Below are 26,608 nucleotides of genomic sequence, written 5' to 3' on the forward strand. Positions count from 1 at the left end.
TTTAGTTTTTCAGTTGTCCATCCATAGCTTTAAAATATCAATGGTGAAAATGATCATTTAATGATAGTAGGTAGGTGTATTTGTAAGTCTGAATTTACTTCAATTCACATTTTCTATACACTTGTACTTAACACTCTAGAGTCAAATATTACTAGTTTTCCTTTACTTCATCTTGCCAATGGCAATCCAAGCCACTCTTTAATGTTTTAGTACATCTGCATTGAACAACGTTATTTCATAAAAACCACAAACATCTTTTACATTTGGTCAACTTTATTTTCACTTGGTCATCTTTTAGAGTAAATTTGACAACATCGATTGACAGCTGAAGTCTGTTCCTTCACTCCCATTTCTTCCAATTCAAGCTATTGCCAACAAAATCACATAGACATGTACATTTAGGATCATAAAAACAAGAAGACAAACTCAGAACAAAACCCCTAAAAGTTCAGATGATTTGACTAGACAGGAAACAAACCAGAGTATTCAGAGAATCATTTGTATTTTTATGACTACCCAGAGTACGTTTAGCAATTAATTGAATTCAAAAGGCTTTAAATTTGATTTCATAGTGAAAGACAGTTCATTAAGATCCACATGACATACTGAACACTCTGGACTGTCCCGATATCTAGCAACACGTGAAAATCTAAACAACTTTTAAGTTCTTACTCTTCCTCAAGTGCATTAAAAAGTAATCTAGTAAACAACGTTGGAAAAAGAACTTGATAAAACAAAGAGAGCACATTAACAGGATGAAGATTGACTATCAGTGGTTCTGTCCCCTGACGTGATTCCCATTGCCAAGTTAGTTCAAAAGAACAGCCGAAAATCTCCTCTGAATGCAGCCAGTGAACGACCTAATAGCTTCTACTACAGTGAAGCGATGAAAATTAATAATTTCCATGTACACAGAGAGACTACACAAGAATGGACAAACCAGAATTGGTATGAAACACTTTCATCCTTTCATTTGGTGGCATCAGGACAATTAGAAACTACAGGATTAAAGTGCAGCAAAGAGTCATGTAGAAGATTGCTGGCAGGTCCTCCCTAGATGCAAGAAATGTGGCACAGCTCAAGAAAATTGAGGTCTTAGCTAATGAGAGTTATCGGCTTAGAAATAGGGATGAAATTAATCAAGTCAGAAACAGAAGGAATCACCAGCAGGTGGAGCATGTGCTTTGAATGTGAACCTTCATTTTAAATGGCAAAATCCCCCCACAGTGACTTTTCTTCAGAAGCAGACTGGATGGAAAACCAAGTGGACAAAAACAAAACAAAAAAAAGAGCCTGAACTTTTTTCTTTGTCAACCTCATCGCATGATTTCTCAGTTGTTATTGGTCTATAAATTGTGATAATTATCTATCGGGATGTAACCATTTCTTTTAAGGTGTTACAGTGTGACTGAACACAAAGAGGGACATGGTCGAAACATTACATGGTTCAGTACGACTAACAGGTCTACATTGGTTTGTTGGTGTGTGTGTGTGTGTGTGTGTGTGTGTGTGTAAGAACGATAACTGTGTGTATGTTTTTCCATGGTGGCTATCCTGTTGTCTTGCTAAGGTATCAGCAGCCTTATGTCTATCCCCCCGTAATTGTCTCCTCCTCCTCTACAGTCTCCATGATTACTGAAGTGTCACGGTCCAGTCTGCCCCTGCATTCACGCCGGGCTTACGGAGCGTCAACACAGACATGGAAGCATCAAAGTCAAACTCTACCGGGTTCTCCTGTCCATCTGTAAAAGTAAAAGAAAAAGAACAGTTTTTCAAAAAGCAAACCTAGAGGTTTAAGTTTGTTTTCAACATTAGAGTATCTCTTAATAATTAATCTTAATTTTTACATGTTTTATCTTCTATATTAAACAGATTGTTAGTTGATACTTCAATATCATACTCAGTTCATGTAGCAATACACAACATATAAGTACTACTGACAGGGCAGATTAATTTTCATGTTGCCTTAAACACAAGAAAATGTTAGTATTTAGCAAACATTTAGGGCAACTGTAACCGTGGTCACATGCAATCAGCTTGGATTCAGCAGGAGTTTCCATTAACTGTCAGCAAACAGTCAAAGTTTAAATAAATCAACCACTCACCAGTAGTCTTAACCGTAACCTTGCTGGGTTTACTGGCTCCCAGTATGATGATGCGTTCAATCCAAGAGCGAGTAGTGAACTGGGCATCAGGAGCAAGATTACTGTGGATAGACAAGGTATTACATTACAGCAATGAAAAAGTAACATCAAAAATACTAATTCTAACAATTCTTAACTGCAGAAGAAAATTGATCACTCACACAGAAGAAAGGATGTTGTTGGCGAACGACAGCCTCCTGTGGATGAACTCCTTCTTTTCATAGTTGAAGGTGTGGCCATCATCTATGTAGAGTTCACCCTCTGCAGTTCTCTGTTAGATGAAAGGTCAAAACATCAAGTATGACAGTACGGCCTGACCCACCTCAAAACAGCTCCAGCTCCAGTCTTACAGCTTCCAGCAAAGTGTGTAGATTTTATTTACCTGAAGATTTAGAGCCACATATAGGGTGTAGGGATCGTCCTCCATGCAGGAGGAGGACCTGCGAACCCGGAGCTTCCTGGGAATAATGGAGCCACCACGCTGGAAAACAGGGATCTGACAACAAAACACAAGGCTCCATATAAAAAAAAAACATACAAACGGACAAAACTAACCATTTAATGATGTGGAAGGTCTCAAATATAGAAATATGTCATTGTAAATTATCACCAGATCATTGCAGTATGAAAATGATGCAAGTCTTACAGAACTCATTGTGACAGGGATGTAAAGGTTCTGGGCCCCATTGTGCTTCTGGAAGGTGTGGACGTCAAACCAAACCTATGAAACAAAAACACAAAGGTTAGGACAAGGCCACCTACATCTACAACCTGATCTAAAAAAACAAAGACAATTTAAGTCCAGGACTGAAGTTCAGCTAGATGACATTAGAATTATATAGTAACTTTAGAGTGTCTTACCCCATCTTTGCCAGGCAGGTATGCAGTGACTCCCCTGGCTCCCTCCTCAGTAACTGGGTGCACCAGCAAATCTCTCCCTGCAGCAGAAACAAGTAACTTTAGACCAACATTAACAATTTTGAACCATGTTCACCTTAATGTCCTTACTAATTTTAGTCATTCTGGTTTGTCCACTTGTTAGTCAGCTGTTCCAACACAAATCATTCATGTGCATAGTGCTGCCCCTGTTTAAATTAATTGGAGTCTGTGGACTCCAAGTAATTTGATCAACTGGGGATAACTTAGAAGGTATTTTTCCCTTTTTTGAAAAAGAAACTTCTAATCTAGGTGGAAGTTGTGTTTTCTCACCGATCAAGAACTCATCATCCACAGCAAAAGTAGCAGGATCCTGAGGATACTCCACCCACAGGGGTCTGTAACAGAAATGCACATGTTAGCAGGGTAACATCAAAGAACTTTCAATGCTTTTATTGGGGCCAGCACTAACTAACATTACGTGCTGAACACTACTGAAATTGGCAATGAATTCCAGGTAACTACACAATTTATTTTTGTGTTGTAATATTTTGCATTATTAAGATTTTTTTGTTGAACATGTGAGTCTACTTCAAAACCCAGTGTAAAATGCTCTCTGCTCTGTGCTCACCTCATGACAGGCTGTCCAGTGCGGTGTGCCTGGTAAAATTGCTGGTACCAGTAGGGTAGGAGGGTGTAGCGCTGACGCACCACTTCACGAATCAACGCTGTGTTTTCTGGACCAAACAACCAAGGCTCACGGCGGGGTGTGTCAAGGTGGGCGTGGGCCCTGAAGAACGGCTGGTACGCCCCTGTCTGGTACCAACGCACTAGAAGCTCAGCGCTTGGGGACTTGAAGAAACCACCAACATCAGCTGTAAGATGGAGGGGGTGAATGTCAGTCAAGTCTGGCAACAAACAACACACACATTCCTGATCTAACCATGAATACTACTAGAGTCTCACACTCTGAAGTGTACACTACACTAGCACTGAGCCTAAGTGGTAAATATGGCTGCAGCTCGATTATCTATTGAACCTGTACCATCACCATGGCAACACCTCACTTTATCATTGCACTTTTTCATGACGATATGAACAAACACCGTAAGACCTGTGCCACAATTAGTTTAGACTTGAGCTAATTTCATTTGCTTTAGTCTCATAGTACTAAGAAACACATCTTTTTAACATGTTGACAAAAAAAAGCTGATGTTGATGACTAGACTTCAAACAGCTACTTAGTTATACAAAGATATTATGTGTTATTTTAAAGAGTCATCTTACCCTGACCGGAGAGATAAACTACCGGTGTATGAACAGACAGATGGCCGAATAATACTCACCACCACAGAAAGATATTCCAACCAGGCCAAGGCTCAGACACATGGGGATAGAGATCTTCAGGTGGTCCCACTCAGCAGCATTATCTCCTGTCCACACAGCCCCTGCAAACAAGGATTAAACAATCTCTGGTTACATTTTAATGGCTTTTGTTTTATAGTATAAATTTAAATTAAGTGAAGGGCTAACCATAGCGCTGTGACCCAGCAAAGAAGGCTCTGGTCAGGACAAAAGGTCGCTCTGTTCCTCCTGATCTCTGGAGTTGACCGTCCGCTGTTGCCATTTGCTGCAGGTTGTACACAATAATCAGTGTGGTAGAGGGGGAAATGTTTTAACCAAATTTTTTTTTAGCATTTTTCGGTTTATAACATTTTATTCCCAATACTAGAAAAACAGGTCAAGAGAAAGTACATACAGTGATACATTTTTCCAACTGTCTAAGCTTAAGTAGGAATTTCTTTCTTCACAATTACTGTCGAGATGCAGGAATGAGTAAAAGAGCTAGCTGAAAAGGTCAAAACTTGTGCAACACACAATATACTGCCAGCGTCTTGACCTTTTCACCAGTTACCAAAATTGTTTGACTATTATTTTATTTTGCTAATACATATTATTAGCATATTATATTTAAAACTGTTCAACACTGTGTCATCTGCTGGTTTCTGCATCAACTTGACAATTTCTACAACCTGACACGTACTGCAAGTGACAGTAGTTACATACATAAAGGAATACTCCTCCAAATAGAAAAACATGAAGATAAAGTGGTAAGTCCAAATTATCCAGACCTCAGGAAAATGTTTAACAGACAGGCCTTCTCACTCACCACATAGAGGCCATAAAGGTTGTGCACGTCGCGGTGCTCCCAGGCTCCATGCATCGCATCCTTGTGCATTGTGACCTCTGGCCCATTAAAGACTGATGGTTCATTCATGTCATTCCATGTGTACAAGTTCTCCATAGAACCCTGGAGAGAGGACACATTTTGGATGTTAGTCTTAAGGCTAAAAGTGCAATTTTATGTCTATGAAACGAGTCAGAAATTTAAATAAAAAATCATCTTCCTAAAAACTAATAAATGGCATCTCTTGACTGAAACTGGATTTCAGAGAACATGCTAATGCCGATTAGTGACTATTTGTCTTTTACTGAGCAATACAGACAGAAAATTCCAGGCTTTACCTCGTACTGATCGTAGGCAAACATGCTGGCCCACCAGGCCCTCATGTCTTCACGGGTGAAGTCTGGATAGCCGGCACTTCCTGAAGGACATCATCCATCCAGAAGAAAGAGGAACAGACAGAAAGCAATACCCATCATGATCAATACCCATCATGATAACATTAAAGCACAATATGAATGTGCTTTATTGAATTTCACAATAAAAGCTAGCTTTCTGTATTTCTGTAAATATCAAGTTTATAAAGTGCTTGTGAATGCAATTTCTGTGTATTGTCAGGTGCTTAACAATCTCTTACCAGGCCAGCACCAGCCCTCATAGTCTCCACCATCTTTATTTTTGACATAAAAACCCCGAGAGCGGATTTCATTATGGATCTTGTAGTTGCTGTCTACTTTGATGTGAGGGTCCACAATTGCCACCATCTATAAAACAGTGTAAAAAGGAAACTGAGCAGAATGTCTTGACAATGTAAAGCCATTTACAGAGGTTGCACACAGTGAAAAACTACCAACAAAATCCATGATTAAATCTAGATTTATAATCTGTACCTTGCGTCTCTTGTCCATGAGACCCTGCAGCATTTCCTTTGGTGTTGCAAACTTGTGTGGATCCCAGGTGAAGTAGCGTTTCCCATCTGTGTGCTCAATGTCAAGCCAGATGAAGTCATAGGGGATGTCATGCTCGTCAAAGCCTGCATCCACTGCCTGTACGTCTTCCTGGTCATTGTAGTTCCAACGGCACTGGTGGTAGCCCAGAGAAGACAAAGGAGGGAACGACTGGGTGCCTGATGAAAAATATGAGAAGGACAGACATACATGTTCAGACTTTGTCTTAACTGACCAATAGGCTGAATAAATTTTATGACATAATACAATTAAAATTAAAAAGAGCCAATAAGTGGCTTGAAAAACTGATTTTATGTACAATCAAGAACCAAGTAAAACAAAAGAGAAACAAAACCAAATCAGAGTATTTACACCAGTTCCTCTGCAGAGCATACATTCAGAATATGCACTGAAAGGAGAGTATAGTGGAAGGCTCAGTGAACACAGAAGGCTTAAAGTCTCAAAATGTTGCACTTTGGTCAGTCATTCATCTTCCTACCTGTAAGTGAGGCATACTGAGAGAAGACATCTTTGGGTGTTGGTCCAAGCATAATGAAGACATCAATTATGCCACTTTCAGAAATCCAACGCACATCTGTCTGTGGTGTCTCACTAGAGCCCTGAACATAATCCAACATTTTCCCAAACACCGTCTGAAGAGAGACAGAGCAGGTGGACAAAATACTAATACTGTCAGACACAAAGGCCTTTTTAAAATTAAAACCTGACCCTAGAACTAAAACGTGAAATCAGCTACATTCTACAACAGAAAAGACAAACCTTTCCAGCTGTGTTGGAGCTGATGTCCACCCAAGTTTCAGCAGCATTGAGCCAGAATATGCCTGTGGTTCGTTGGGTATTGTGTGCTAACATAACTGGCACAGCCCCGTAAAGGGCCATAGGGTTATACAGCTCATACTGGAACACATCTAGGTTATAGAGCCGATACGGATCTCCATTACTGGAACACACAAACATACCAAAGGAAATGATGCACGCTCAGTGTGAATTCAAACAAAATTCCTGTTTTATGATGCTTCCTGTTGCCACTCACTCTGTCGTTTTGAGCCGGAGGTTGTCTGCATGCTCTGGGATACCATAAACGTGCTCCACTCCCGGCAATGAAAAGTCTAAACTAACAGCAGATGGACCTGTGGGCCGAGGAAAATAATAATTAGAGTTAGAGAAGACATATTTAACAGAGTTTGTGAATAAAAATCATATCAAACAGTCAATGATTCTAGAGCTGGAGACCCTTTGTTAACTTCTTTATCAACACTCCCTCTCTAACACACGTTCAGATATTATGGCAGTGGAAATTAATGTTAATTTACTGGAACTGTAGGACTTACCATTAGGTTTACTATCCGAGTGCGATTTAAACGTTTCTTCCCACATCCCATCTTCTACTTTCTCTTCCTCTTCTTTTGCTGTCTGGCAGGCAAACAGGGAGAACAGTAAGAGAAACATTTGAAATACAACAGAGGAAGAGAAAAAGAAAGTGCATTTTAGTGTGTAATACCTCAGCCTGGTTTGCTGGGTCAGCCTCGTCTTTCTTCTCAGCCTCTGGTTCTGCCTGACTGCTCCATAGTGAGTGGAGGGAAGGATTAGGGTTAGGGTAGTGAGAAGGGGAGATGCCAAAAAGAAATGTGTCACTTTGTCATAGTCATACAGTCTAGTAACAACTGACAATATATGGGATTAAGAAGAAACCATAATAAAAGTAAAAAAAAAAAATAAAAAATAATAATACAAACAAGGAGGTTGGTGATTGGCCCCTGAGTCCACACTGACAACTAACAAGTACACGATGACTTAACTTTAATGACAAAGGGGACTGAGCAACTCCCTGCCTTGTGGCTATGTCAAGCTGGTATCATGGGACAGGAGCTCTGGAGGCTGCAATAGCTAATAATGTACATGCAAAGCTCTTTAAATCTGTTTCCCAGTGGAGCCCCATAAACCAAGGTGTAATCCATGGTGTAGCACCAAAGACCCATTGAGATAGGCTTAAACTGCTGGTAGTCATGGACAGTTGTGGAAAGGCATGTTCTGCAGTTGCACACATGCAAGAGGCAGTTGTGACAAAGAAGTGATTTTTAAGTTTGTTACAGCTCAAATGAAGCAGGTAAAATGTCTCCAAATTAAGGAAAATACAACAAGAACAAAAAAACAAAAACAAAACTAAAGCATAACCACAAAGAGAGATGTTGCCATTTAGGAAGTGGGTAGCTAAAGACTAAAATAGGGCTAAAACTATCTGGTGGGAAACAGACTACTAGCATTTTTCACTACTTAACTTAATTTTCATCCTAAAAATGGGTAAGTGTAGCAAACACTTGAAGTCAACAGAACTGGATGAGAAACATAGGCAGTCATGGTGTTGCAATGTTAGATCACTTTATTGACGAGCAGCTGGAGATACATCAGGGTGCATTATTTGGTGTGGAGGTGCTAAACAGTAAAATCACTGCTGGACCTACAGCATAATGTGCCATTGAATTTTTTTGTGATGATCAGGATGATTTTCATTTGTTTCATGAAATCCTCAGTTTCCATCACTGTTTAAATTAAATATTCCAATATATCAGGATGATGAAAGGTCCAGGTTGGCCCCTTAATCCTAGATCGAATCAAACATCGCCATGCACACACTCACCCCTCTCTCTCACTCACATTTATTTGAGGGTAAACACAGCACTTGGTGTGATGGGAGTCCCTACATTTGTAACTATTGGCAGCATTAGCACAAGGAACAGAATACACACTTACAAAGCTTAAGGATCTTTACCTAGAGAATACCCTCTTGATATTATCCCACACGCTAGCCACTGTGCTAGTTACTTTATAGGAGAAACTAGGATGATAGGGAGAAGAGGACAGAACAACGAGTCAGAGACAATACTCAAAAAACAAACCATTTCATGGGAACAAAAATAGAAATCATCCACTGAGATAGGAAGTGGATTAAAAGAGAGGGCTGATATTTGAATTTGTGTGTGTGAATGCGTGTTTTCTCACGTGTCCTTGCGCATCCTCAGGTGCTCAAAGGTGAGCAGGCCGCGCGAGTTCAGCGACATCACCACGTCACTTCCTTCCATGATGTCAAGTCGGAAGGGCCGGGCACTAACGATGACCCTCTGAGACTCTGCACCCAGGGACAGCACCACCCCGTTCTCATCCTGAGACAAAAGAGACAGGCTGAAGCAGAGAGAGGAAGGAAAGAGAAGTGAAGGTCAAGAGGAGTTAGTTTTGATTAAGAAAACAAAACAAATCAACTAAATTGGAGCAGCCTTTTATTGACTGTCTGTTATGTATGCACCATCTAGCTGCTCTAAAATTCTATTAGGCTTCCCAGATTAATTCCTAGTGAGAAGTAAAACGTCAAGGTTGTAAAGTTGAAATGATACAGTGATAAACCCAGAAAGCAATTATCTACAAAGGTTAGCTCACTGTAAAGGGAACTTTTTTGTTTTACTAAAAAGTATTCATATTCCTGCTACTATTATAGTCATGTTTTGCACCGTGAGCACATGAAGCTCACTACAATAGAACATAAATGTTTTGTTTCCTTGTATTTACAGTCATATATAATTTTCTTGATATGTTCTTTATCTAATCCTCACCTGTGCGTCACTTTCTTTGAAGGCATATATTTACTTAATAGGTGTTTTCGCAGCAGACAGTTGGACTTCCTTCTTACTGTAATATGTCCAGATGCTATTTTATGTTATCTTTATCAATATTGTAATTATTTTGTTATTTTTCTTACCAACTCAAAACATGTATTGGAAAAGAAATCCACAGTGAAGGAGGGATCCCTCCACTATTAAACCTTCACAGGTTACTCCCCTTTTGTGTATGACTACTACATTTAGCTTTTTCTTTTTGACTCAAAACCTCCTTGCACCCATAACCACACAGTCAGTAATACACCTGAGAGACTTACGGCTCTGTAGGTGGCTCCCTGATGAGCACGTCTGGGACCTCATATCGAGGCTTCAGTGGCTTCAGCTCATTAATCTTCACCCTTGTTATGTTTCCCTGTAGGCGGTAGAGCTCAAGCAGCAGACGCACCTGACACAGAAAGAAAAGGCAAAGAGGGGTGAGAGAGGGGGTTGTGGGGTGAGATTGAGGAGAGCCAGAGGAGTGTACAGAGGGATTTCATTATCATCTAATGAACAGTACAGCAGCAGCCTCCGTATGGGCCCAGTCAAGAGCCAGTTTTATCAGCCTTACACTTAGCTTGCCAGATCAGATAGTTTGAAAGCTGGTAACTGGTGCTTTGCTGAAAGCATGTCAAATTTCACTGAACTTGTTAGCATTTATCATTTCAACTAATAGTTTAATATGTTCTGTTGTGGTAGAAGACAAGGGAGATGTCCAATGCTACACTGTGTGTTTAAGTGAGATTTATTGAGATTTACAACCTTATTGTTGTCATTGATGAGCTGCAAGGTGAGTCTGGTGTTGGTCAGCTCCAAAGTCTCCAGCAGGGCTCGATAGGGAGACTCACCAGGCTTCAATGCTCGCTGACGCCTGTTTAAATTTTTAAAACAAAGACAGTTTCAAGGGAGTTATAAATGAGTAACTGTATGTTCGTCTTTGTCAACAGTTAGTAGATGCGTTATTTTTCTTTCTTGGACTCACTTGCAGAAGGCACTCTGGTCACAGGTCTTGAAGTTGCCCCTGTCGACAGCCCACGTCCCGCTGAGGCACAAGGCCAGCCAGAACACCAAGACAGGCGACATCCTGCAAAATAAAAGACAGGACACAACCTGAACTTTAAGCTACCCACCACTTTAATTTTATTACACCCATGTAACCGCTCAGGAACCGAAAACTACGGTTTAGCATATAAAACACAGCGACTCAAACGCACACCCGGACTTTGATCTCTCTGTAAAATGTGTCCTCACATTGCAAAGCACCGCTAGAAAAACCACAAGCATTTCACTGCTGCACCTACTCCTACTCAATGTGAATATATTAACATTTACTACACTAGACTAGACTGCCGTTATTCATGTTGGACTGTTAGACATCTAGAGACTTATGTCCAGTCCACATACTCAAAGCAGAGTGATGTGATGAGCTTGAAACGATGCCAAGAGAAAGTATTAGCTAGCTAACATGCGAGCTAACGTAGGCTAGCTAAATTCTCGGTCGGAATTAGTTATGGATAAATATCATACTAGTAGGCAAAAATAAATAATATGATACTTGTGGTAACGTCGCATGCAAGCTTTACAGTGGACTAACGCCGGACAGCCCGACAGCAGTAATTTAATTACCTCTTTGGATGAGAATATGGAGCTAACGTTAATCTTGCTAACAGAGCTCCTGTCAAACCGCTAACGTTAATTCAATTGGAGGGATCTCGACTTTTCCGCTATGATTTCCCCTGGCGCCGGGTAAACCCCGAAACAGCACGTTTGCTTACAGGTTTATCAAGTGTGTACCCACAGCGACTATTCCTGTGTTGTCGCGCTCTGATAGTAGATGAATCAAATGATTAAAATGACGATGAAACAGCGGAACTGCTTTGTCTTACCTTTCAGTGAAGGAGGCCATCTTGATTATGCCCCCGCTAGACTCCGCCCATTTCAGTCTGCAACAAAGATCGTGAAAAAGTAAGATTCGCACCAACTGACTGAAAAGATTTATATATTGTACATATAAAATATTTAGACAAATTAAAACATAAACAATATGAAGATACTAGAACATCCCCAGATTATAAGCCCTAGTTCCACGGATTTATTTACTTAACCATGGTGATATATTTTTTATCTGTTAAATTAGGATGCTTGTGAACCTCATTTGAATATTTATCCTCTCAGGCGCGGACACGTCATCCCCGAGCTCCAGTCAGTGAAGTCCACACACTGGTCCCGGATTTCTGCTTTTATCCCACTGGATGATGCCTGAACCGGGTTTATTTCCATTAAATGCGATGCAAAGGAAGTGGAAACACGTGTACAGCCGAATGCAACCAAAAACAACAGCCCTGCAATACTAACACATTCAGACAGGCAATTTTCACAAAATGACAAATCATGCAGGCAGATCTACAGATCTGTGTGGTGGCTCCCCTACGAGTTGTTTGTTGAATTGTGTTTCTCTAATTAAATTAAATAAAATTTGATCTCTGTTGAGTTGCTCCTTCAGTTCTGATATTGCTTATATTTTTATAAATCCAACCTTCATTCAAGCGTCTCAACAGTTGTCAAATACTAGATCGTCTTAATATTTCAAGATGATATCTGTAATAGATTTTGCACCCAGCATGTCAACTGTAGGCTTACAAATAGAAATGACAAGCAAAAACAAAAAACATTTTGAGCCATATATACATAAAAAAGATATTTCTTTTATTCTGTAGTGATTTCAGTTTAGTGGTGAATAATGTGAATAATTCTGTAAGATATTACTTATTTTTGTTCCCCCTAAATACAAACAAGGACATAAAAAAACAAAAACCTTCTGTTGCCAGTTTTACCTCTCAAGGCCTCTAAAATTATGAATGAAAATGAATCAGCCTCTAAAGAAGAACCACTTCTCTGTGATTTCCTGTTTTGTATTAACAAATCACAAATAAAAAGATTGGAAACCACTGGCCTAAAGCATTTATAGTGTGAAATGAACAAGATAGTCAAGACACATTCAAGGACCAAATGAAGATTTATTTTGTGGTTGAATCAAGCGCACATTAAAACAAGAGATGCCAGGCAAGTTTGGAGCTAGATTGAACACATAATAGAGAACAACTTATGAAGGATTCAGCAGAATAAGAGTGTGCTTGCTACCTAAAATAACACATTAAGACTGTATTTTGTGTGGAGCAAAGTAATCAAAGTAATTATTAACTGTATTAAAATAATGTACTTGTGTGCCATTTCTCTTGTCCTCTTCTCTCTTTTACAGAAACAACTAGTTAGAAATATATCAAGACTAGAAATGGTACAAAAGGTACAAACACTTACATACACTATACTGTATGAAACAAAAATACTTTTCAGTCCACTCTTAAAGCAATGTAACACTGTATTCCATCTTTTGTACTGTTTCCATTCATTCTATCGTCTGTTCTTCCCATTTTTAGAGCTGGAATCGCCAGCATAAGTGTCCTAATCTATCAATGTTTTTATGCAGGACGCTGTGAATCGGTGCCACATATCTTGCCACGTCACCATCCCGTGAAAAATCCCTGCAGAACAGGCCCTTCTCTGAGCTGAAGACAAACTTCTGAGGCATGGGTCCATTGCCCCTCACATACTCCCACACAGCCAGGAGCAGCAGCCTCACTTCAAAAGGAGTGAGGTGGGGAAAGGCTTCGTGGACATTGGCCAGCACAGGAGGTAGAAGCTGACCCTCTCCCATGCAGGACACCAGGAGGCAGGATGCCTGGAGATGCCATGGGGAATCTGTGGATAATGCTTCGCGGGATGCCTCCCAGTGGGCCAGCAGAGTAGCCAGGAGGCCTCTGAGAACAGCAGAGCAGTAGCAGAGGGCCGGACGTCCAGCTGCCACCACCTGAAGCAGAGGAAAAAGCACCGGGTGTGCCTCAAAGCAACGTCGAATGTGGATGTCTCGCTCCACTGTGGTGCGTGCATGCTCTTCTGGGGGCCAGGACAGTTCCCCGTTGGCCACATCTGGACAGACATTTTCCACCAGTGTGACTGCAACAACTTTAGCTGCCTCTGCGTTGATAGGCGGTGTTTCATCAGGGTCAGAAGGTGGTCGAGAGCCGTTGAGACCAGAGGAGCTGCAACACTGGACTATGACAGTAAGCAGAGTCTGGATGTTCTAAAGAGAGAAGAGAATGATGTGGACATGTTGATACATTCAAGGTTTTGGAAAAAAAAGCTGGCAAAATTCTGAATTTTCTTGCCTCCCACACTGATCCAATAAAATTATTTTTGCCTGCGTGAATATGTAGTTTCTAGGCTTTGTCTACTATACTACATTTGTCCAACTCACCTGGATGACTCCTGATGGGTCAGGGAGCTGTGTGGAAGTGCGGACCTTCAGTCCTTTGCCAATTACCCCAGCATGGAATACAGACCACACACTGCCAGAAAAGTTGACAGTGGTACCAAATCGACAGTTGATATCAAGCAGAGAGGCTCCAAGGTCAGGGGACACAGAGGGGGAAGGTAAAGGAGCACCAGACATATCTGCAATTTGCCCTCCAAAAAGGTCAGTGTTGCCTTTATGTAGAGCTCCCTCAACCAGCTGTTGAAGTACTGCCTTAAGAGTGAGAGGGGAATAGGCTGCGAAACGGGACAGGAGCAGGACTGAACAGTTCACTGCCTCACCTGCCTGTCCTCCATCTCTCCCTACCTTTCCCCCTTCTCCTCTCCTCCGTAGCACTAGAAAGAAATGAGTAACAGCGGCACGTGAAAGCAGCAGCAGGTGTGCTGGGGAGGAGGTGCGAGGAAGCGGGCTGCAGGACATGAGGCGCACTGCAGCATGAGATACAGCTGGATCACCGTGGAGAAGAAGGGGGCAAAAATCATGGAGATGTCCTGAGACCGCTGAGCCCACCTGCATGGACATGGAGGACTGAGCACCCAGTGCTCCTCTTTTCTCTTCATCCTGACTCTGGATAGCTGCAGCTAGATTAAGCAGTAGTTGCCTCAGTTGTCGGGGCCCCAGTGTGTGTGTATGTATCTGAGCCACACAGCGAGCTACAGCGGCAGGAATGAGTCCAGCCATGCAAGAGGAGAGCACAGTGTGGAGCTGCCAGGCCAAAGCTAACTCCTCTGGGTTGCGGGCCTGGGTGAGTAGCTGGCAGAGAGCCTCAGTGGCCACACTGGGACCACCATAAACAGACAGCAGACACAGCAGCTGGTGCAGCCAGAGGTGACGCTTCCTCTCCAGTCGTAGTGTCTCAGCACATAGATCACCAACATGAGACTGCAGTTCCTCCAAGAATGGTATGATCCTCTGTGGCTGAGAGGAAGCAGAGTGATGAGGGTTCCCTTCAACTCCATCTGAGCGGTTGAAGACCAGTTTATGGAGATGCAGAAGAAGCATCTGAAGGAGGCGGTCACAGCCTTCTCTGACTCCTTCATGAGGTGAAGGTGTAGGGCCAGAGATGATAACTGAGGCTGGGGTTGCTGTGTCTGCAAGAAAACGGAGGACTCTGGCCCCTCCTGATGGGCTCTGGCTAATAAGGTGGACCGCCAACCCCAGCATGTTGTCCAGTTCCTCTCTGGGGAGGCCCTGCAGCAAGGCTTGCAGCTGGAGCAGGACAGGGGGACGTAAAAGCTCAACCAGCTCTGCAGAGACAGCACCAAAGAGGTTGGGAGACATTGCAGCCAGCTGTAGCAGAAATGGAACTGCAGCCCGACGGAGCTGAGGCGAACTCTCCCAAGATGTTGAGGATGAAGTGGGAGATAGAGGACTTGATGGAGTCAGGCTTTCCTGGAACATCCTCAGCAGTTCCTTTCTGATGCTGTCTGAGTGGTGCCCTGCAAGGTGTCCTAGGATTCCCACGACTGACCCAATCTTTGGCACTCTGTTTCCTTTATCCACACCCATTATCACTGGCCCCTGATCTTTAGCACCATGAGAGCAGAAGTCCTTGAGTCCACATGCCAAGACTCGACTGATTATAGTTCCAGGAAAAGCAGAGCCGATGTGAGCTACCACCCAATCAAAATGTGGAGAGTGCTGAACCGAGGTATCTAACAGGGCATCTACACAGGCATCAGGACACCAGGCCAGCATGGCAGCCAAACACTGGGAGTAGGCCTCCATTAGGGACCGAGTAGCAGCACAAGACATCCAGAGCTGGAGCAGCTCATTTAGGCTGGATGAGTGGGGGGCCACCCTGCGCCCAGCATGCTTGCTGCTCAACTGGCCCAACAAGTCCACAGCCCAAGCAGATACGAGGGGAGCCCAGGCCCGCGGGTTGAGGCGGATGAACTCTGACAGCACAGCATGGACCTCCTAAGAACAAACACAAATAGTCAAGACCAGTCACTGGTATGTTTTCCGACCACTGTCATATATTTATGAATGTGTGTTAACAATAAGTTGCCAGTTTTACAATGTAAAACTAGCACTTCACACCTGTATGATGTCCTCCAGGTTAGCACTGACCCCAGAGCTGGCATCTCCTTCTGTCTCCAAGTTATGCAGGAAGGTGGAGACATGCTCATCGTACACACCCCTGAGATGCTCCAGCACTGCCCCTCGACAAGCCGGGACCAAGCGCAGCAGCCGCACAGCGCAGCGGGCATGTTCCCGGACACTGAGTTTCCGGCCCTGAACAGTGTCAGCACCACTGATAAAAGACTTTATCTCCTGGGACAGTTCCTGAGCACTAAAGGACAACCGTGGAAAATGTATTAATTGAATAATCAAATAGTCAATGAAAGGGAATCCAACTCTGAACAATCTGGTGACTGATTTCTGTCTTTCTATCTTTGTAAACTAAAAATGTATGGATACTAATATGAATTATGATAAATTCATCTTTTTAAAAAAACATTACTTTTTTGATTAATCTTTTATGAAGATCACGTCAAATAGTATAAATACAAAAATATAAGAAAAAGAGAAGAGAAAAGAGAAGAACCAAAATGTATTTGGTATTTTTGCTTGATAAATAAATAAAACTATATATTATTATCAAAATAAATGCTGATTTTGGACAGAAAAACAGCAAAGTAGATGCTTGGCTTTTTATCAGTTACTTAATAGGTTATAATTTTAACTCTAGAAAAATATTAATACTGGAAGTAGTCCTTAGCTGCACCGGAGCCCTAGATATATATATATTAAAACACACTCACTGCACACTTTACAAAGTACACCTGTACATTCTAATGCCACACAGTACACTTTATTTTTTTAAAGGTATGAGGTAGAATTCATGGCAAAGCTGCTATATTGGATTGTATGAGATTCTAGATGTGTACCAAATATGCTACATATAAAAACACTTAACCTGCTTCAATTGCTATGCTTTTGGTTGCTGATCAGGGAAAACCACTGTGAAACACAGTCTGGGTTATGAGAACTTAACACTGTTGTATTTATGTTTTCATCCATTAATATAGGGCATTTGAATAGTAAAATATGTAACGTTAACGTTACTAAGTAACTCTGATGTCTATTGTTAACTACTTTCACCGTGGATCTATTTGACTGTGTGATATAAATACGTCAGGCCCCATACTGTTTGTACAGGCAACATAAAAACAATAAAAAATAAAACATGTATAAAACTGACTGGTTCTGTCAGTTTCTCCACCTCCACTCACCTCAGGGCAGTCTGCGGGGTGTGAGTGTGTGAGCTCTGCATCGCTTTCAGCGGACTCCCGTCAAACACCACAGACATCACTTGGTTTTTTAATATCAGAGCGTCACACCAAACCCACCTCTGGGCTTTAGGGCTCCGACGTGAACTACTATATCAGATTTTTGATGTGTTTTTCTTTCCAATTTCAGGGCTAGAATACAACGAAAGGGCGCTCCAAAGCCGGAAGTTAGGTCTTCTTCTTCGGTAGAAATAAAGACGAGCGGCACAGAGAGGTGACGTCAGTAGCAACATCTAGTGGTAGTCAGTGTATGTACTTGACCTCCTTAATGTTTTAAAGTAAGTTTTAAATCTTATCTAAATCTAATCTTATTATACTTTTCAGTCTTAAAGTGCTCTCTTTAAGTTTGTTTTGGCTCTGTCCTTGTAAGGACGTTTTTTTAGACATTTTTTTCTTTCTGATCTACTCTTATAGACACTGTCCTAACAGCTAAAATGATCCGAGAATTAAAAAGACAGCACTGAAAGTATGGTTTAAAACTGAAATATACAAAGCAAACATTAAAAGATTATTTGTGTTATGTATTGATAATCTTGATGGTCCAACACTGCCACCTGTTGTCTACCGTGGTACATTACATAAAGTGAGAGTATCCTGTGCTTTGTCAGTGCTTCTGTTATCACTGTGATTGTGTTTGCTTAATAAATAAACACTATATGATCTTTCAGCTGTCAGATCACCTGCAGCTACAGTGAATGTGTAACATTGCTGTTGTTGGGATGCTGGATCAACAGTTTAAATATAGATTGTGACAATGACTGCGTGTAATACATGAAGTATTATCAGTGGATGATTTTTGTTTACTGTATGTATAAAAAAAACATACCAACCAATGAGTATATCTTTTAGTTTTATTGTAAACAGTGGTTGATATGACATGCTTGATATGGTATCTCGATAAAACAACAGGTATCGTAACAGGTAATAAGAACTACACTCAGTTAAGAGTGTATTTGTTGCAAAAACTGTCACATACACCAAAGTGCAGCCTAAACAGCCCCACAATAAATTGGCCTTCATAAAAGTGAACATGAACACTTTTCTCCACCCGTTCCATCCTGATTGCACACATCTCTTCCCCTCTTTTTTCCATAGCTTTGAACTGTTGACCCTAAGTACTTTAAGTTCTGGAGCTTCTTTACCTCTGCTCCATGTAACCTCACCGTTTCCAGGCAGTATGTCCACCTTCTTTCTCTGCATCATGTCCCTGCTTTTAGTCCTACACTCTTGCCTTTCCTTTTCTCTCTCTGCTTATAGACATGCCTTTCTACTCTCCTCCACCTTGGCCAGTTTCCACCGGCATCTTGTAGGTAACGGCACTGGTGGCAGCTTTAACCCGTGCTGCTACACCTTTCTTCAGACCGTCTCTTCTGTGGTTATTTAAGAGGTAGACATGCTCCAGTCAGGTCGGTGGCAAGGTGCAGTTCATTAACCAAGCGGTGGTAACAACCCTCTCACAGTCAAGTCTCCTGTTGTATTAGCCATATGATATATATATATATATACAGTGAGGGAAAAAATTATTTGAACCCCAGCTGATTTTGTAAGTTTGCCCACTAACAAAGAAATGATCAGTCTATAATTTCAATGGTAGGTTTATTTGAACAGTGAGAGACAACAATGACAAAAAAAATCCAGAAAAATGCGTTTCAAAAAGAGTTATAAATTTATTTACATTTCCATGAAGGAAATAAGTATTTGATCCCCTATCCGTCAGCAAGATCTCTAGCTCCCAGGTGGATCTTATACAGGTAACGAGCTGACATTGGCAGCCCTCTCAGCTCGTTACCTGTATAAAAGAGACCTGTCCACAGAAGCAATCAATCAATCAATCAATCCAGATTCCAAACTCTTCACCATGGCCAAGACCAAAGAGCTTTCCAAGGATGTCAGGGACAAGATTGTGGACCTACACAAGGCTGGAATGGGCTACAAGACAATCGCCAAGCAGCTGGGTGAGAAGGTGACAACAGTTGGTGCAATTATTCGCAAATGGAAGAAACATAAATTAACTGCCAATCTCCCTTGGTCTGGAGCTCCATGCAAGATCTCACCTCGTGGAGTTTCAATGATAATGAGAACGGTGAGGAATCAGCCAAGAACTACTCGGGAGGAACTTGTCAATGATCTCAAAGCAGCTGGGACCATAGTCACCCAAAAAACAGTTGGTAACACACTACGCCGTGAAGGACTGAAATCCTGCTGTGCCCACAAGGTCCCCCTGCTCAAGAAAGCCCATCTACAGGCCCGTTTGAAGTTTGCCACTGAACATCTGACAGATTCAGAGGAAGACTGGGTGAAAGTGTTGTGGTCAGATAAGACCAAAATCGAGCTCTTTGGCATCAACTCAACTCGCCGTGTTTGGAGGAGGAGGAATGCTGCCTATGACTCCAAAAACACCGTCCCCACCGTCAAATATGGAGGTGGAAACATTATGCTTTGGGGGTGTTTTTCTGCCAAGGGGACAGGACAATTGCACCGCATCAAAGGGAGGATGGATGGGGCCATGTACCGTCAAATTTTGGGTGAGAACCTCCTTCCCTCAGTCAGGGCATTGAAAAGGGTCGTGGTTGGGTATTCCAGCATGACAATGATCCAAAACACACGGCCAAGGCAACAAATGACTGGCTCAAGAAGAAGCATATTAAGGTCATGGAGTGGTCTAGTCAGTCTCCAGACCTTAATCCCATAGAAAATCTGTGGAGGGAGCTGAAGGTTCGAGTTGCCAAACATCAGCCACGAAACATTAATGACTTGGAGAGGATCTGCCAAGAGGAGTGGGCCAAAATCCCCCCTGAGATGTGTGCAAACCTTGTGGCCAACTACAAGAAACGGCTGACCTCTGTGATTGCCAACAAAGGTTTTGCCACCAAGTATTAAAGCACGTTTTTCAAAGGGATCAAATACTTATTTCCTTCATGGAAATGCAAATTAATTTATAACTCTTTTTGAAACGCATTTTTCTGGATTTTTTTTGTCATTGTTGTCTCTCACCGTTCAAATAAACCTACCATTGAAATTATAGACTGATCATTTCTTTGTTAGTGGGCAAACTTACAAAATCAGCTGGGGTTCAAATAATTTTTTCCCTCACTGTATATGTATATATATATATATATATATATATATATATATATATATATATATATATATATATATATATATATTATTATATTATATTCCCCATTCATGCAGTGCACGTTAATCCCTCGATGAAGTACTTCCTGGACTAAACACTTCCTCAACTAAACACTTCCTGAATCTACACAGTACGTGCAGACCAACTGTTAAGTCGACATTTGTTCATTCTTTTCGTTAGGAAAGATGAAGAATTATGATAAGATTTACAGTTTATTATTCGTGCTCCAAGCCCTTCAAATTCAGTTCCAAAGTTTTATGGAAGAACGACCGGAGCTTTCAAAGGTAGGCTACTATAACGTAGTTTGACATATTTACCCTTGCATTTAGGCCTAGTCATTTGGCAGACACTTTGATCCAAAGCGACTCACAATATGTTTATAAGACACACAGCATTAAACCTTAAACTTAAAATGATGTCGCTTTAGGATAAATACGTGTACGAGGGTTACAGTGCGGGACTGACGGACCAAGGATTAGTGGATTCGGAGGCTTTGCTGCAGGTAATTAACTGCGACATCACCACCACCAACAACAATAATAAAAATAATAATAATTAATTGATTGATTGAATGCAGCTGATATTAATTTACAGAAATGTTGTTTGTTGCTCAAACTAACTATAACTTTAACTTTCAGTTTTATCTGTTTGGTTTGTTGGCTTTTTTTTTTTTGGCTGAGAAATTGAAAGTGAAGACGGTGCAAGGTGTGTTGGGTTAAAAGCTTCTCTACTAGAGAACAAATTTGGCACATTTTTCTGTTTGCTTTTGTGTGCTGAAGTGGAACAACTCTAATTATATTTAGCAGCCTATACCTTGTGTATATGGCTGTTGTGATTAGTTAAACTAAAGTGTACTAGTTCTGTATTATATAATAATAAAAAAATCTTAATGTATTGTCCTACAAATATACAAGTGATATATAATTAATAACCTACATTGTGTTCTCCTGGTGTTTAATACACATTCTCGATAACATTTACATATAGTCATTTGGCAGATGCTTTTATCCCAAGCCACTTACAAGTGAGATAAACAGTACATGCACTATAGGTGTAGTGAGGTCTTGCCTATTCAAATCCCGGTCTCTGCATGGAGGGTGGCAAACTTACCACAAAACTAACCAGTAGCAACAATCAAAGACGTCTGACAAACATTACATTATCACTATGACTAACTACTAATTAATGAGTTCAATGGGTTTTATTAAACAGCACCTGCTGGTCTATGAAAATTCCTGAAGAACAGCATCTGTCAACAAAACAGATCAGAGATTAAGTCACACAGCAACAGTATTCATGCATTTCTTATGCATCTCACTCATTTTTTAATAGTTAATTAGAATAGCTTGTTGAAACAGCATCTCATTGAATCTTTCTGGTCAGAAGGAATAGGCAGGCACTCCCAGGTTAATTTATTCTTTTCAACAGCAGTTCACCAAAGTAGCTACAACATCCAGTATCCAGAATCCATCAAATCAAAACAATAAATAAACACACAGGTCTGTGGCATTTTCTAATCAAAGAATAACCAAATACAACCTATATACAGGTAAGACAAGTCATTCCATTTTCAGTACAAATAAAATTTAATTAGCCATGTTACATCCCCATATGGTCACAAGAGAGCTCTGAGATCCCAAATGGCTATATGAAGTATTTTAAATGGTTAACAAGATAAGCCTTTCACAATTTGTTAAATTTGCACACATAAAACATATTTATTATTCAAAACTTGGAAAGACGGAAAGACAAGGCATGTGAGAGTGGTTAACCAACATCAAGTAAACAACCATAACTTTAACACAGAAAAATGCTCGAAAATGTGTGCCACTTAAAGTTTTTTTCCCTACGGAATATTATAGATATAAATTTCCCATTGAAATCTGTCTATATGTATAAAATGTGGAAATCTATCTGTTGTCCTCAGCTGTTTCCTAAAACAAAAACAGTAAAGTTACACACGTCAAACATGGAACTTAGCAGTAACGTTATTTATCAAACAATCTTGTGTGTCAGTGTGATCTGTCTTACCTTAAAATTCACATTTATTCCTGCAGTATCAGGGTAAAAATCCACAACTGTGATCATATTCCTCTAAGCGAACAGATAGTTTTCCTTCACCTGACAATAAATATTTTCCGTCTTTACTGTTCTCCATCTGAATTAATGTTTCATAATAGTCATGTTATTGCAACTTATTAAAGTCATTTGTTGATTCAGAATCATCATTTAAAACTGTATTTACTTTAGTTATCTTTGTGTAATATACAAATTTATTTGAGGAACCAAATCATTTGTATAAAATTAATAAATAATTAAAAATACAGGATTTGTCTTTCTATCTCATATATCTCTTTAATAATTTCCATGATTTCTGATTGGAGCCATTTTTGAGTAATAGCCTTTCTTACTACAATGGAAAATATTTTCAAAAGATATTGATCCTTTCCTATTATTTTGCTAATTTAATCAGCCTGTCTGGTCATCTGATCACACTTTCCCATCCTTGGACAATACATTGAAAACCTGTAGAAGTACTGACATGTATTGCCTGGCAAAAGTTCCCCAAGGGGATCAATAAAGTATGTTGTTGTAATTATTAATGAAAAATAAACATTGCTAAAACTCCTTAAAAAATGAAAAGCAATTAAATGATGAATACAGAGTAGTTTATAAAGAATCTCCACACAAATTAAATAAGATTAGACTTTAGAGCACTGTAGCCTACAGACTGCTTTGACATGTTCAAGCAATGAAATTAATTATAATATGAATCTGATTATCTTGACCAGGAGTTGACAGAGATGGAGGAACGATCTTTTGAGCTTGAAGAAAACCTCAATACAACAATAAAAGAGATTTTAGGATCTGGAAACACATCTGAATGGCTGATGGCTGCTCGTAGCCTACAGATACAGTTGAATCTTCTGCAAACTGAGATAAGACATGCAATCAACAACCTGAAAGGTACATCAACAGGGAAATCCCTGAGACATCTCCACAAGGCGCTGCTGAAACAAATTCAGAAGGACCAGGTAAAAACAACTAAGTGTTATAACTAAAATATAACTTTGTGGTCATTGTGATATTCAATAATTTAGGTTATATTTTCGCTTCATAGGCAACTATGATTAATGATAATGACTTAACTTAAGGGAATTATAGACAATTAATTTGTATTTTAATTCACAACATTACCTCTCTTCTTCGTTGATACACTTAGGTGATATCAAGATACCCACGTCGTTTCAACTCTTGTCCTGACATCCCAGCAGTACTTGAAGAATTTGATTCTTTAACTAAGTGCATGAGCAAGAACCGAAGCTTAGATTTCAAGAAGTCTTTTAAAATTACCTTAAGTGAAATTTCAAAGGAAGTCAACATACTCATACTAAAAAACAAACAGCTGCAGATATTTCTGCAAAAACGTCCTGAACCTGGGGATCAAAGACCATCAACTTCCCTTCCACGTCATGGTGGATCTGAGTCCAGTGAGTCTTCAGACACCAGGGAGAGAGTAAGTATATTAAGTAAACTGTACAATGAGATAGAAAGGACAGGAACAAAATAAGATTTAGTGTTCTTACATAGAGTCAACCTTAATTATGCCTATAGGGCTCAGTCATTTCAAATGGTGACATAGACTTGTTAATTTCATTATTTTAAAATTAAATTAAGGGTGAAATCCTGAGAGAGAATGGGGACTGTGTGGACAGTTTTTTTCCTGGGGTTTAATGGGAATAAAAAAAAAAAACATACAGCAATTTCATAATGTTTTATTTGAGGCAAGAACCTCGTTTAAAAAATATACAGCAGAGCTTGTTGCTGTAAGCAATTTTCAATGGTATAAATTTCCTGAAGGCACAAAGGCCACTTGCCTGGACCAATACACAAATTTACATGTTATTTGTATATGTGTGTGTATATATATATATATATATAAATATGTTGTGTCGAAACATATCAGCAGAAGGAGTGTAGTAGAGTTCACACATGTGGAAATTATTTCCTTTTATGAAGGAATTTCCCAAGACTCACCAATGCACCGTTTTAACACCAAATTACAGGACAATGGTAAGGAATTATTTTTAGATTAGTTGGTACCATTGAGTCACGGGTGGTCCAAATAGGTTATGTACTAGATTTGTTGAATTATGAAGAATAGGGAGTTAAGAGTGTTTTCCAAAAAAAAAAAAATCTTGTCTGACAGCAGTATCCAGGGAACATTAATTATTTAGTAATGTTTTTGGGAAAAACTTCAGTCTTACTTTAAAAAAAAAAAAGGTTTTCTGATACCAGAGACTTTAATGAGCCATCAGTGTGAATTTTATTCTTGAGGACTGAAACTTGTGGTCACAGGTCACACAGCAAGTTATGAAAGTGGTCCCTTCAGATTGTCAGAAGAAAAACAAAATCTTTGCTACTTTCCTTTTGCACTTATAACCTTAATACATCAATGAAAATTAAACAAAGGCATTTGTCTGGTCTCAGTTTATTAATTTCATTTTCTAAATTTCCCACATTTGTATTAGTTTTAAATGTATTATTTACACAGCTCCTCTTAATTTGAACAGTGTTATATACATCATAATCATATTTACTTAAATGATCAATAGCCTATTTAATGGTTTGGACAGGTGCAGAGGAGGGATGTGGCTTATTTGAGCAGAAGAAGAATGATGATGGTGATGAAGGAGATAGGATCAATTATAGCAATTTGGTGGTGTGTCTGCACACCATCATTATATTATACTCTTAAATTTAAGAACTATGCTCTTGATTAGAAATAGAATATTCAATTCAATTCAATTTATTTGTATAGCGCAGGGTTAATCAACTAAAATTTAAGGTCCGGTTACACAATATTTTTGGAAGTAAAGGTCCAGAAGATTATAATGTCTAACTATTTACTGTGATATATTATCAAGTAGCCTGCAACCCTGATCAGAGGCCAATAGGAGGTCATTTTCTACTTTAACAAGTGCTGTCTCTGTGCTGTGATACCTGCCCAGCTACAATTTTTTCGAGAATCTTGAAGATAAAGGGGAGTTTTGATATCGGCCTGTAATTGGACAGCTAACAGGGGTCGAGATCAGGTTTCTTAATTAGCGGTTTAATAACTGCTAATTTAAAAGATTTTGGAACACACCCACTGCTGAGTGAGGAATTAATGATTGTCAGCAGGGGTTCTATTATTTCTGGCACTATCTGTTTTAGAAAGTATGTCAGTATAGGGTCTAATGTACAAGTTGATGATTTTGCAGAAGAGATGAGTGAAATCAGTTCATTCTCTTCAAGGGGAGTAAAGTATTCTAAGTACTGATTGGCTGTGGTTAGTTTATCATCTGCATCAATTAAATTGTCTGGTTTTAAGGCCTGAATTTTATGCCTTAAATTTAGAATTTTGTTATTGAAAAGGTTCATGAAGTCCTCACTACTGCAATAATATCACCCCCATACTTATTATTCATATTTAATTTACATTTGACCAACTACACAACAGTCCAAATTCCCAGGGATGCCTAGTTAAATGTTGAGTAGAACATCAGAGATATAACAGATTGAGAGTGAACCTCACTTCAACAAATGCTAGCAGTTCAGTGTTTACCTCTTAAAGGTATTTTGTGCTAAAAGTACCTAATAAAGTGACCACTGAATATGATATAGATAGTTAGATAGATATATGTATAGTATACAATATATAATTCTTTAATAACTTTCATCTGCACTGACCCTAAAAGGAACAAGCTAACACTTTAAATCTCTAAGAAACGAAAGCCACACTGTCTGCTGGAAATGAAAATGATCAACTTCACTTGGCTGAATTCGAAGACACCCTGCTAGAATCTTCTCTTTGCCTGCCACAGACTTCACTTGCTTGTCAGAAAAAAAACTAAATCTTTGCTACTTTCCTTTTGCACTTGTAACCTTAATACATAGGTTGGTACTAAAACAGCAGCCAGGAGCTTTACCTCTGTGCT

The 26,608-nt window shown here is 39.9% G+C and overlaps 2 protein-coding genes across 5 annotated transcripts; both read right to left on the reverse strand.

Moving 5' to 3' along the window:
• Positions 1–255: 255 nt before the first annotated feature.
• Positions 256–11,768, reverse strand: ganab (glucosidase, alpha; neutral AB). 4 transcript variants are annotated; one of them, XM_026357801.1, is made up of 25 exons: positions 11,707–11,768; positions 10,803–10,904; positions 10,583–10,691; positions 10,102–10,229; positions 9,174–9,353; positions 8,944–9,009; positions 7,675–7,732; positions 7,505–7,586; positions 7,207–7,303; positions 6,933–7,113; positions 6,652–6,805; positions 6,096–6,331; positions 5,843–5,969; positions 5,547–5,626; positions 5,191–5,331; positions 4,554–4,650; positions 4,367–4,468; positions 3,652–3,895; positions 3,354–3,418; positions 3,006–3,082; positions 2,791–2,865; positions 2,527–2,640; positions 2,306–2,415; positions 2,106–2,206; positions 256–1,742 (listed from the first exon to the last, which is right to left on the reverse strand). In XM_026357801.1, exons 1-25 carry the CDS (start codon positions 11,724–11,726, stop codon positions 1,633–1,635), a joined length of 2,856 nt encoding a protein of 951 aa, XP_026213586.1. In that variant the 5' UTR covers positions 11,727–11,768; the 3' UTR covers positions 256–1,632. The 4 variants fall into 4 exon arrangements, with proteins under 4 accessions (XP_026213586.1, XP_026213588.1, XP_026213587.1 ...); XM_026357803.1 differs by lacking the exon at positions 11,707–11,768 and adding an exon at positions 11,596–11,686; XM_026357802.1 differs by lacking the exon at positions 11,707–11,768 and adding an exon at positions 11,447–11,539.
• Positions 11,769–12,817: 1,049 nt separating this feature from the next.
• Positions 12,818–17,729, reverse strand: ints5 (integrator complex subunit 5). The gene is made up of 4 exons (XM_026358493.1): positions 17,432–17,729; positions 16,236–16,488; positions 14,136–16,112; positions 12,818–13,961 (listed from the first exon to the last, which is right to left on the reverse strand). The coding sequence occupies exons 1-4, from the start codon at positions 17,506–17,508 to the stop codon at positions 13,254–13,256; spliced, it is 3,015 nt and encodes a 1,004-aa protein (XP_026214278.1). The 5' UTR covers positions 17,509–17,729; the 3' UTR covers positions 12,818–13,253.
• Positions 17,730–26,608: the final 8,879 nt, after the last annotated feature.

Source organism: Anabas testudineus, chromosome 10 (genome assembly GCF_900324465.2).
Source record: "Anabas testudineus chromosome 10, fAnaTes1.2, whole genome shotgun sequence".
Taxonomy (NCBI): Eukaryota; Metazoa; Chordata; class Actinopteri; order Anabantiformes; family Anabantidae; genus Anabas; species Anabas testudineus.

Bases quoted from the DNA above. Each gene is read 5' to 3' on its own strand.
- ints5 (XM_026358493.1), bottom strand. From the start codon at position 17,508: ATGTCTGTGGTGTTTGACGGGAGTCCGCTGAAAGCGATGCAGAGCTCA. The intron at 16,489-17,431 runs GTGAGTGGAGGT...GTTGTCCTTTAG, and splicing joins ACCCCGCAGACTGCCCTGAG to TGCTCAGGAACTGTCCCAGG. The intron at 13,962-14,135 runs GTGAGTTGGACA...TTCTCTCTTTAG, and splicing joins ACCCATCAGGAGTCATCCAG to AACATCCAGACTCTGCTTAC.
- ganab (XM_026357801.1), bottom strand. From the start codon at position 11,726: ATGGCCTCCTTCACTGAAAG. The intron at 9,010-9,173 runs GTGAGAAAACAC...CTATCATCCTAG, and splicing joins CTGAGGATGCGCAAGGACAC to TTTCTCCTATAAAGTAACTA. The intron at 4,469-4,553 runs GTTAGCCCTTCA...CCTTGTTTGCAG, and splicing joins TGCTGGGTCACAGCGCTATG to GGGCTGTGTGGACAGGAGAT.